At 46.2% G+C, this 12742-nt stretch overlaps 1 protein-coding gene across 2 annotated transcripts in view; it reads left to right on the top strand.

The window, feature by feature from the left end:
- dscama (Down syndrome cell adhesion molecule a) overlaps positions 1-12742 on the top strand; it is a gene marked incomplete at both ends in the record, with an annotated part of 87212 nt that overhangs the window by 4526 nt on the left and 69944 nt on the right. For both annotated transcript variants that reach the window (XM_083687042.1, XM_083687043.1), the window contains 2 exons: positions 11485-11802; positions 12424-12576. In XM_083687042.1, the coding sequence (XP_083543168.1) occupies positions 11485-11802; positions 12424-12576 (471 nt within the window). The remainder of the gene's footprint in view (positions 1-11484; positions 11803-12423; positions 12577-12742) is intronic.

The raw sequence follows: 12742 nt of genomic DNA, 5'->3' as shown, positions 1-12742 counted from the left end.
AGGTTCACACTTCTGCAACAGCAACACCAATCTGTGTGTTAATTCGAGTGTCAATGTTGATGATGCCGTGAAATATCTGTGAGATGTTTAGATGAATAACATTGATACAGTTTGTACGGTGTGAATATTGTCATTGATCAGATACTGCACGATAATGTGAGTACACAGAACCATGGCAATGGTGCACATTGAGAGAGAGAGAGAGAGAGAGAGAGAGAGAGAGAGACAGAGACAGAGACAGAGACAGAGACAGAGACAGAGACAGAGACAGAGACAGAGACAGAGACAGAGAGGGAGATAGATTACACTCTACAGTAAGACACCCATTGATATGCTTTCAATTAGTTGTGTTTTGCCAAGCAGAAATGTCCTTATTTTACCCTGATCTATACAGGTTGGAAGTCACGTGGCCTATTTTTTATATTTGGCATCTATCATATCCAACAACAAAATGTTTACCCTGATAGTGATATTGAGTGAGGAAAAGACTTGAGACTAGAGGACAGCTAACGCTAGTGACTGGCAAACCTGGCTCAATGTCAGAAAGCCACAGCCCTTGAGATGGGCTTTATCATAGGTTTAGTCCATGCAGTAATCTACTGCTTTGATGGTTTGGCAGCATGCAGTGAGCTTACCCTGCTTGAATAAGGAGGCCTCCACCTCATCAACCGTAATGTCAGCGGAGGAATCCCCCCCATGAGGACATAAACATTTAGTTAAAGCACAACGTGTGCACAAAGTGTAAGCTAACCGAGTTTCCTGTTCGGAGTGCTTTCACACGTTGAGGAAGAAGAAGTCCTCACCCGCTCAGGTTTCTGCCTCTAGGTGCAGCTTGTAATCAGTGAATGAGTGAAGTGGCATCAGTTAGTGGGGACGTCATTTGTTTTCCACCCAGTGTGCATGTAAATGTTTCCATGCTGAAGTGGGGCAGTAGGTTAATGCCCTGACCCTCCAGTATGACAGTAGGTTAATGCCCTGACCCTCCAGTATGACAGGATCGTGTCTAAATGTACCACTGGCAACAAGTGGGGATAGAGTGGACTAAGTGGACTACAATTGTTTTGTTGTGACTTTTTTTACTACTCTTGTACTTTAATGTTTATATATTATATATTGTGCAGTGTGCATTGTATGTTTCAGGCTTGGCGTACATTATATTCTCTAATGCAAATGATCTATCCAAGAAAATGATTGTTTTATCTTTGTGGGTTTTTTTTTTGTACAATTACATTGTTTACAAACAATGAAGTAAACCAAGCTTATATTTTGGGTTAATCTCATGATATAAGTTATATTCTTCAAGAATCAATGGCTATATATCAGTAGTTTTAAAGTCCAAAAATGTATGTGCCAATCCCAGATGGCCTCTTTAATGAGGCTGGAGAGAGAAAAAAGTGATCTCTCACATCATTTCCCCCTCAGCTTCTATGTCTGATAGATTGAGGCCTAAAAGGCATATCAGACATTTAAGCTGAGTTGAGAGGATGGGCTGGGTAGTTTAGAGGGTATGTATGATGCTGTATGCACAGTGTATGTCAGGTCATAGAGGGACAGGCACTGATGCTGACCCACACACATACGATAGTAGGCCTGGACATTTAATCCATAAATCCGACCTCAGCAGCCTGTGGCTCAGTTGAAATATGGCTTTGCCTGCTGAAGTCATGGTTTGTGCTCATGTGCCCCCTCTGAAAACGCCATACCACCATAGACTTTCGTCTGTTTTTGCAACAATAGTGCCAACAGTCCTTCTGGTTGCAAAGCGACCTGAGATAAGGGTGGCTGGGGTTGCCAGATATGGAGACAGGAGATGCCAATGGCAGAGATTCCTGGTGGGGTTTTGTGCGTAATGTGGTGCACACACTCTATGGAGCTATTTTGGGAGGCCATTTTTAAAGGCTGTCACTTGGGTAATGGAAGGAGTGCCAAATGACCTCTACAGAGAGACTCAGACTCTGGGGGTTTCTCCCCCACTCGCTCTCTCTCACACTCACGCACACACACACACACACACACACACACACACACACACACACACACACACACACACACTGTACATGTACACATCAGGTCAGGCTCATTTATAACACAAGGGAAAGGCACCCCCCCTATGAAAGAAAAATGACGAGGTTGATTGATCTCCTGAGGTGAAGTTAGAGGCAGGTGAGGTAGCTCATGCATCTGTACTCTCCTTACTGTTGCAGAGTGTTTGTAGGTCAATTAAATATCACAGTTGATACCATGGATACAACATATCGGAACACTATACAATACAATACGATACAGCATGAGGCACAAAGTCATCATCCATTTTCCAAATGTGAATTACCTCATATCAAAAATGCAGCCTAGTGAATGTTCCTTGTGAAATTATGTTTGACTCGACCTGTCTTTTGAAAAAGCTCTCTAAAAAATGTTTGTGAAGGAATAATTATAATTAATAATAATTCAATTAAATATAATATAAATATAATATTCTTCTTTTCTTTTTTTCTTTTCCCCTTTCCCTGAATTTAACTTTAACTTAACAAAAATTCAATTAGAACACGGCAACACACAAGGTCAGTGTGTTTGTGTGTGTGTCTGAGTGTGTATGTCTATATCTGTGTAAGCCAGCCAGTGTGGTATTGTTAGCTCGGCTGACTATTAGATGTGTTGATGAGGCATAACCGACAAACTCTGATTAGTATTCAAAAATCGACACAATTTCTGTACCCAGAAATGTGTAACATTTTAAAAAAGATTCTGGCAAATGTCTCATTAAAGTGTTGCTAGCCCCCAGGCCCATTCTGTTTCAGTCTCCGCTCTATCAGGCCTTCCCCAGAAGTGATTATGCTAATTGCTGTTTGATCAGATGATTAAATTATAATTCGATTAATCCTGAGCACTAAACGCCCTGAATACGTTTACGTGCGCTTGGCTGCCTAGCTTTACAGAGCTAACGTCCCCTGTCACCAGGGAAGCAGACATGACAGAGAGATGACCACAGACGTACAGAGACAGAGACTATAGAGAGAGCTTTGGTTTTGGAAAAAGGGAGACATTGTTTGTCAATTTTGAGTATTTACTAAAAATTGTATTTCATCATGTCGTAAAAATAATATGATCGGTATGTTTGTGAGGTGAGTGTGTCATAATTTTTTCCTGTGATTTTCCTGCTTTTCTTGTGTACCCTCAATTGACCATGTGTCCATCCCAGTGATGTATTATTGTGTTGGGTGGACCGTCCCGGGGGTGGTATCACTGAGTGATGAGGACCGTGTCCTGGGTGTCCCCTAGTCTCACCTCTCCTCTAGGGATACATTTTGAGGTGTTTTGGGGGACATCCTTGAAGGGTGTGTATACCAGTGCTGCAGGTACTCATAGGGGTGAACACACACACACACACACACACACACACACACACACACACGCATGTGCATGCACAACATGCGCACACACACACACACACACACACACACACTAAGCATGCTGACTGGCTCTGTCTCACACTGTGGTATTAGAGAGGACTGCTGCAGTAGGCTTACTCAAGATGGAGCAGCCCTGCCTGTGAGGCGAGTGGAGGGTGGTGGAGGAGGGGGATGGGGGTGAGAGGGAGGGAATGATAGAGGGAGAGAGAGAGAGAGAGAGAGAGAGAGAAGGGCATGTTTTCTGAAGCAGTAGAGAATGGCTGCGAGCGAAGAGGCGGTGATGTCTAGTCAACTGACCCACAATCCCATTTAACCCCCAGGACTTTGATTTGCCCTATTCCACTGTCAACACGGCAGCTAGCTGCTTACTGCTCTTTGTTTCTCTTCCACAAACAGCATGCCTTCCTGATGAAGCCGGAGTTCATTGATAAAAAAAAAAAGATGTATGCTGATATGAAACAGAATCGTTCAGGAAAAAAAATGTTTTTTTTTCATTTATCATCCCAAATATGTTTAGTATTATAGGAACGGAATGAATGCTCATTCTGTATATTTTAAAGGTGATTCTCTCTCTCTCTCTCGACTGCCTGCGCTTAGCCTTGCTCTCAGCACACAGCTGAGGCTCTCTTACTCTACAGTATGTGGATGTTCTAAAGGGATATCGTCTGCCCTCCTCTACCTAATCTCCTTGCTCATCCCTACCTGCTGGGTTAAATGGCCTAGGCAGCTCACCTGATCTGTCTGCATCAGCCACACACACTCACAGCCGCGCTGCACTGTCTCAGCTATTAGGGCAGATCTGTTAGTCAGACCCTACTGTCCAGTGGTGGACATCTTTAGTCAGGGCACTGTCCTCGACAGCAATGTTAGTCACTGTATTGTGCAAACACAAAATACTCATGTCTGTTGGTTTTGGGTTTGTTTCATTTGAAATGTTCCTGGGATGACGGACTTCAGCATGACTTTTGCCTGGAGTTACACTCATGTCAAAAGAACAAACTCTGATTCATGGTTTGGGTGCAGAATCATAAGAAGAATCAATTGAAGAAATGTCTCTTGATTGTCAATGTCGTGTCACATGCTTATGGCTCATTATAAAGGCTTTATAAGGTTGGTATGGCCTGTTTCTTAGTGTGTTTGTGTATTTTGTTGTGCTGCATGTTCAGCATTAGCGGCGGTAGAGGGAGCTCACTTAGCCGTTAACATGCAGAGTTCCTCTGTCTTCTCATCACGCCAGCTCTCTCTCTCTCTCTCTCTGTCTCTCTCTGTCTCTCTCTCTCTCTCTCTGTCTCTCTCTCTCTCTCTCTCTCTCTCTCGCTCTCTCTCTCTCTCTCTCTCTCTCTCTCTCTATCTCTCTCTCTCTCTCTCTCTCTCTCTATCTCTCTCTCTATCTCTCTTTCTCTCTCTCTCTCTTTCTCTCTCGCTCTCTCACTCTCTCTCTCTCTCTCTCTCTCTCTCTCTCTCTCTCTCTCTCTCTCTCTCTCTCTATCTCTCTCTCTCTCTCTCTCTCTCTCTCAGCGCTATCCCGATTCAGACATCAGCGTCTCTGCGCTGTAACTGATTAAGATCTCACCGGCATCCCCCCTCAGGATCCCACTCACTCCTGTTAGTGCTCATGTAAATCAGCAGTCAGATGCATCAACCAGCCCCACTTGAAAAACAACAACTGGAGAACGACCCTCCTCTCATCCTCCTGAGAGTTCACATCAGAGGAGGGTATCATTGGTTTTACATACCGGCCGTGTGGCACTGAGCACTGCTGCTTAGTATTATTCATGAGAGCAAATTGGGAGCCGGTGGTTCGGCGAGAGCCCCCCGTTCTCCACGCCCAGCTCAGCACAGCGCTTTCTCTTTCCGTGCCATGTAAGCCCCCAGGGTAGGAGGAGAAGGGGGGCGGGGGGGGTGCTTACTCACTGTCACAGGCATGTCCTGTCCTATAGCCCTCCCCCCCACCCCACCTCCTCCTCCTCCCTGTACCCGGCCCCACCCCCACCCCCCTCACCCCCAGGCGACCCATGCGCAGAGCACTGCCTTAATTACCTGCAGCTCCTGCCATGAGCTGTCAGTGTTGGCCCAGTCACTGTTTGCCTACTGGGGATGCCCTGCTCTGCCCTGCCCTGCTCTGCTCTGCTCTGCCCTGCCCTGCCCTGCCCTGCGCTGTGCCAGCCGGACCAACCAACACCACAGAAACACAGCCAGCCCTGTTCCCCCCACTAGGCCCATGGGCCTAGTCCAGGGCTAGCAGCCAGCCAGGACCACAGCCACTATCAGTCATAGAGCCCAGCCTTGGGCATACAGTAGCGAACATGCTACGGCTAACAGCGCACTGCAGTATTGAATCTATAGAGAAGGAGGTTTGTGATAGTGATAGAGAAGTAATGTATCACTGTTGCATGAAGGTGTGTGAATGCGGATAATAATAATTTAAGCCATTTAGCTGACGCTTTTATCCAAAGCAACTACCGTTACATTTTTCAGTATGTATGGTCCCAGCAGGAATCGAACGCACAAGCTAAGCCTTGTTAGCGCCATGCTCTACCCACCGAGCCACAGAGGACCGCATCAGGGATATAAGGAGCTGATCCATGGGCTAATGCATGGGCCTATTTATGTTGGTGTTAGCTCGGTCAGTATTGATCACACATTTACTTAAATAAATCGCCTGGGTGGTTTGGAAAGCAGCTGGTGATGGGCAGTTACACACTGTCAGTGGACAGATCTGACCGCGCCTGATTGAGCAGACACTAATCTTCACATGAAAGAGAGAAAGATGCGAGTGTTTAACTACTCCTTTGCAGGAGTTTATTCAGTACAAAGGAGTTTCTTCACTCCTGTTGGTGAGAAGAGCAACAGTATTAAAGATGCAGAGTGTGAGGTTTATGACTGTAGACAGACACCCCTAAAGTCTCCCCCAAAATGGTCAGCACTATTGCTAGCTAGAGTTCCCTACCAGCTAGAGTTCCCTACCAGCTAGAGTTCCCTACTAGTAAGGCCTCCCCCCACCCATCACACACACACACACACACACACACACACACACACACACACACACACACACACACACACACACACACACACACACACACACACACACACACACACACACACACACACATACATACATACATACATACATACATACACACTCACCTTGACCGGAGTGTGTTCAGTGCCCTTGAGCTGTCAGGCCCCAGTGTTCCAGACAGGGTAACACCCGGACTCAGACCTGAACGGACAGGAGGAGTGCATTAAGAGTTACCAGCAATACTGTATTAGAGCATTCACCATGGGCACCACAAACAGGGAATGACAACGCAACCGTGCCATCCATTATGTCAAGCGTAAGGGTAAAGCCCCGTTTCCTAACCGAACAGCCCCATCATCTTCTTAGCTTTGGTGATAGAGGGAAATGAAAAAGCCCCTTTTAATTATATATGTGTTGGATTCATAATTGAACAGTATCACTTTTTTTCCTCTTTGTGGTTCGGCTCATGGAAGAGTGATGTGGATTAGAGGTTCTGGTGCAGGTCGTTTGGCATGTGGTCGCTTAAAAGAGCTCCTGTTGGCATGACAGGCAAGGCACTGTCGCTGTGTGTGCGTGCGTGCGTGCGTGCGTGCGTGCGTGCGTGCGTGCGTGCGTGCGTGCGTGCGTGCGTGCGTGCGTGCGTGCGTGCGTGCGTGCGTGCGTGCGTGCGTGCGTGCGTGCGTGTTGGGGGGGGGGGGGGGGGGGGGGGTGTCTGGCAGCTTTACAGGATTACTATCAGCATATTATTTATTGTATACAATTCTCAGTAGGAATTCAGAATCCACAAATATCCCTACTGCATCTATCACCCAGACAGTGGCATCTGATCTTCAAACAATAAAATCCAATATTTGCTGTGAGTGCATAATTTCAAAAGAATGTACAAGTTGCCTCTGTTTAGGCTGCATGAATATACAGATGGAAAAACAAACCAACTGCTACAGTTATCTACCTGTATCTATTGTCATAATAAAAATACCAAATGAGATTAAAATACAATAAACTAGTTTGAAGTAAAATGCGATTGATTGAATCCAAATGAATCAAATCCAGATCCCTATAACATCCACTTATGATGAGTTAGTAGGCATATTTAGTTTCTCACATGATAATCTGCAACATCTAATTAATAAATGAATAATTTTAGATGATTTTAAAATGCCTGCTACTAACAGATATCAACAGCGATACTGTAGAATAAGGAGCAAGCCTTTGAGATGTGGACCAAAGTGTTGCACACATATCTGTGGACCAAGCTGATGGCTGTATTTATCGATAGGAGCTGCATGAATCTTTCATCTCTGGTTTTAAGATTCAGCCGGCTTGGTTTTGATCTTTCCCTTGTGCTCTTCTCAGCATTATCAATAGATTCACAGAAGTGGGCTCCTTCCCTGTGAAACAACTGTTTATACATGTCGGGGGGAGGGGGGGGTGGAGGTAGTGAACACCATTCCTCATTCCGTTCCGTGCATTACAATGAGCCCGTCCTCTGATATCTACCTCCACCAGCCTCCCCTGAACATCAGTAGGGCATCTGTATCATCAGTAGGGCATCTGTATTTGTTTCATATGACGTTTGTTTCATATGACGTTTATCACTTCTCTTGGAATGGCATTATTATTCAAAGGTGTTGTGTGTACACACACACACACACACACTCATACACACTCTGTACAACACTACTGCCAGCACACACCCACACATAGTCTGCTTTGCTTGCACACAAACACTAAGATCATTTAACTCAGTTGACTCAGTCATTTAGTCACAACAGCTGAATATAGCCGGATCATAGAAAAAGCTGAACGTTTTATGGTCTTCTGTAGTCTAATTGCACAATAGTCATGTTGTTGGCTGAATATCACTTACAATACCGGATGAATATGGACAGATCATCATAAAACAATTTCCTCATGTCCTCTGTGCGTCTCTTAGCACAATAGCCTCCTTATCCGCTCTGTAGCTACTTTCATTGGAGGTTTCAGTGTGGGGTATTCATCGTGGTCCAGAGAGGAGGTAATAAATGGACAGCCCAGCTCGGCTTGGCCTGATGTGTACTCTCTCTGTGAGAGACCCACTCTTCTCCTTGTTTGTTGTTGCTTTTTTTTCCCTGCACCTGCGTCCTTCTGTAAAGGTTGAGCAAATCCTGGATGTGAGAGACAGGGTCAGATGACCATGAAGGAGAGATGAAGGTCACACCGGAAGGGAGGAGAGAGAGGGGGTGAGCGGGGGGGGAGCGAGAGAAAAGGGAAAAGTGTGAATTTGCTGAAGAGAGCACTGGGAGAGTGGAGAGAGACAAACACAGAGTGGAAGAATGCTTCTGACCTCTCTAGTGGTCTCTCTCTCTCTCTCTCTCTCTCTCTCTCTCTTTCTCTCTCTCTCTCTCTCTCTTTCTTTCTCTCTGCTAATAACTGCCTGCATGTTATTGTCTGAGTGCTTTCCAGCTCTCCCTCCCTCCGCTCTCCCCCTCACTGTTTTCCTTGACAATGCTCTGAAAAATAGATGCTTTTTCTACGGTATGTGCGCCATTGGGCTCTGGCAACGCTCGAGTCCGTCACAGCTCCATCGTCTTAAGGAATCAGTCGTCCAGAAAAGCCTGCCTCAATTTTTCATGAGCTGGTAAAAAGCAGATTGAGACAAAAGCAGTCATCATGAAGCGGCCGCAACGGCAGCAGCGGCCCCTCTCTCTCCCTCCTTCACCTTTCAAACACACTCAGACCAGAGCTTTGATGGCTCTTTGTTCTCATTTAGAGAGCGCAAAGTACCGGGGCTGGCGCTCTATTCTCCAAACAGATCTTCAAACCCTATGGGATCGTTGTGTCCTGACTGGAGTTCGGTCTCTCTCTCTCTCTCTCTTGCTCCTACGTATGATAGTGAGTCCACTAAGATGTCCAACCCCCGATCCTCTCTGGAATGGCTGATGGAGCGCGTCTTGTGCGTCTTGTTTGTGAAAGCTTATCTGCAGGCTATCTCTAGGCATATATTTATGAGGAGGCACATGCAGCTGACCAGGCTGAGGGCTATTCATCTGTGTGTTAACCCAAGGGGTAAATACAGTACGGTGATGACACACACGCGCACCTGTGGACACACGCGCACGCACACACACCCACACACACCTTAGAACCAATGCAGAGGCAGTGATAGGGTGTGTCTGTGGCCTTGTTGTGGAACACACATTTATGCCACATTTGTCAGGCTGTACTGTAAATCAGCAACATGATACAGTTGTGTGTGTCTCTATGTGTGTAGTGTGTGTCTCTCTGTGTGTCTGTGTACAGTACGTGCTCCCAAATGGCCAATCTAGAGTATTGAACTGTTAAGGTTGAGGTTTGAACATTCCTTGTTAGGAAATCAATATGGTGCAATGCTAGATCCCCCTTGCACCCCCCCCCCCCACACACACACACACACACACACACACCATCCTCACCTTATGAGAGTTTCAATATAGATGTATAATTTGGGTGACAGATCAACAGCCATTCCTGTACTGTGTCGGCTTCCAATGTCTCTCTGTGAGGGACAGTAACGGTATAAGGCAGCTGTCTGCATACAGTACATTATGTCCAATTCAATGTGTTTTCGCATGAATGCAGCGACCGTATAAATGCAGTCTGTGCACAAACATGCAGGCGGTCATCTGAGTTGTTATTAGGAATTTATGAAGCGCTAAAATGTTTGTCCCCCAGGGAGAAGGATTGGCAGCTGTCACAGGCAGGCTGGGTTGTGGCAGGCAGGGATGGCGGGTTCAACCTCACACACTACCAGTCCCCAGCTTTAGGCTACCAGACACTGGGACACCATGGTAGTACGAGGGGAAAACGATTGTTGAGCCAATGTTGCTACAAACTGCGATGACGCCCATGTACTGTACATCACATAGACACACACACACACACACACACACACACACACACACACACACACACACAGACACACACACACACACACACACACACACACACACACACCCACACACCTACAAATCCAATCTAATACACAGTATTATGCACTATGAAAAAAATACTGGTTTGACAGAATTATAAGCATTTGCTTTTAGCTTGATGTCGATTGTAATTCCTTCCCACAAAATGAAGGCCAAATAACAAACAAGCATGCTTGAGGAGTCGCCCCTTAGCCCATGTTGACAATAAGGCAGACAGAATACATGGGAGTGCTTGCCTAGTATCTTTGATTTCCCACAAGCCCCAATGCCTGCCTACGCAGCACACCACACTACCTCATAAAGAATTGGTGCAGTATTGGGCTGGGGTTGTGGGGGTGCAGCTTCCACCCAGACGCATGTTTCTGAGGGGGTCGCTCAGCGCTGTGCAAGCAGCCCTTCCAGCCGCAGTTTCCCATCATGCCGTGCGTTTGTAATCAGGTCTGGTGCTGTGCTGGCCCTCCCAGTTCATCTCCAGTGCTGCCCTCCCTGGGCTCCACTGCAATGCCTCTTAATAGTGAACACACATTCTCCTCTTCTCTTCTCCCTGCCTCTCCTCAGTGCTGTGGGAGAAAAAGCACCGTGGCCAGCGAGAGAAACAGAAGCATTACAGAAGCAATAGAGAGACGTAAAGCTAAATACAACCTGAATAACATCAAAGATAAATGCACAGTGGAGTGGCCTGTTCAGTCCACTGAGGAGTTGTCTGTTACAACATCTGTATTTAAACTGACTAGCTTTACAGAAGTTTGGGTTTGGAAATATCGCAAAATGGCCTCCGTTGTTAAGATGGAGAATGGTTATTTGGTACTGTAACCTCCATTGTATTCATGCAGTGTCCTTCCATTGGTTTATTTGCTCTCTTTGGTCTGGATTTTCGCTGGCAATGATGTTGTGTCCAACAAGAAAAAAACAAACACAAACGTTGTCTTACAAATCAGAATTCAAGGTGACATTTGGAGTACGCCCCCTGATACATCTGTCCATCAGTTTTTATTTATTTGTTTTATTTATTTATTTATGTACACTGATCATATTCAGTGAGTAGACACTCTCTCTCACTCTAACATTTCCTCCCTCTCTCTTCTTTTTTGCCTTGCAGTTTTCAGTGAAGACCTACGTTCCAGCTTATATTTTGTCAATGCATCTGTGCAAGAGGTAGTGTTTGCCAGCACCACAGGGACCTCGGTGCCCTGTCCCGCCGCGGGCGTGCCCCCCGCCTCGCTGCGCTGGTACCTGGCCACTGGAGAGGAGATCTACGATGTCCCCGGGATCCGCCACGTGCACCCCAATGGCACCCTCCAGATCTTCCATTTCCCCCCCTCCAGCTTTAGCAACCTCATCCATGACAACACCTACTATTGCACAGCGGAGAACCCCTCAGGGAAAATCAGGAGTCAAGATGTCCACCTTAAGGCTGGTGAGTTTCTCCTCTTAGTGAAGAACAAATACAGTTGAACCAGTGAACAATAGTCCATCTCCATGAACTGTATCTCTACTGTATAGTGGTATAGTAATTTCAGGGTCCTAACCTGCATGTGTGGTCACAGTATGGTCAAACACTGTGGTTAATGTGGTCCTGGAAATAAAGTGTTGATAACTGAGATGAGAATTAGGACTGCAGAGCTGTTTCAGTCAGGAAAGAATGAGCAAAGTGACCACAAGCAAACCATTTCAGATGTAGATGTGCAGACTGTGACGATGAATGTCAGCTGACCGTGTCTGTTGAGCAATGAGCCACTATTTAGTCACTGGTATACAGGAGCAGCAGGATGGTACACTCTTAGAAAAAAAAGGTGCTACCTACAACCATAAAGGGTTCTTTGGCTGTCCGTGTGGGAGGACCCTTTCAAGAACCCTTTTGGGTTCCATGTCAAAACCTTTCCACAGCAAGTTCTAAATGGAACCCATATGGGTTCTTCAAAGGGTTCTCCCACAGGGATAGCCGAAGAACTCTTTTTTCAAAGTCCCTGGGTCAAGAATGTTGTTCATCCTCTCTCAACATCCCTCCCTCTGTCTTCCCCTCGTCCCCCTCCCCCAGTCCTACGAGAGCCCTACACGGTCCGCGTGGAGGACCAGAAAGCCATGAGAGGCAATGTGGCGGTCTTCAAGTGCATTATCCCCGCCTCGGTGGAGGCCTACATCACTGTGGTGTCCTGGGAGAAAGACACAGTGTCAATCAATGTCCAGCAATGTAAGTCTCTACTCTCTACCTCACCGAACTACACTAGGCTGCTCTTCTCCGGTACGGCATGTAGACCCAGGCAATATATTACTATATATCACTGAAAATATGTGTTATGTGTGTCAATGGAATATGCCTGTGATCTAGCCTATCACTGTGCATAACAGTATGGCCC

Source organism: Argentina silus (genome assembly GCF_951799395.1).
Source record: "Argentina silus genome assembly, chromosome: 2".
Lineage (NCBI taxonomy): Eukaryota > Metazoa > Chordata > Actinopteri > Argentiniformes > Argentinidae > Argentina > Argentina silus.
The sequence above is the reverse complement of the archived record's forward strand: the minus strand, read 5'-3'. Positions and strand labels throughout refer to the sequence as shown.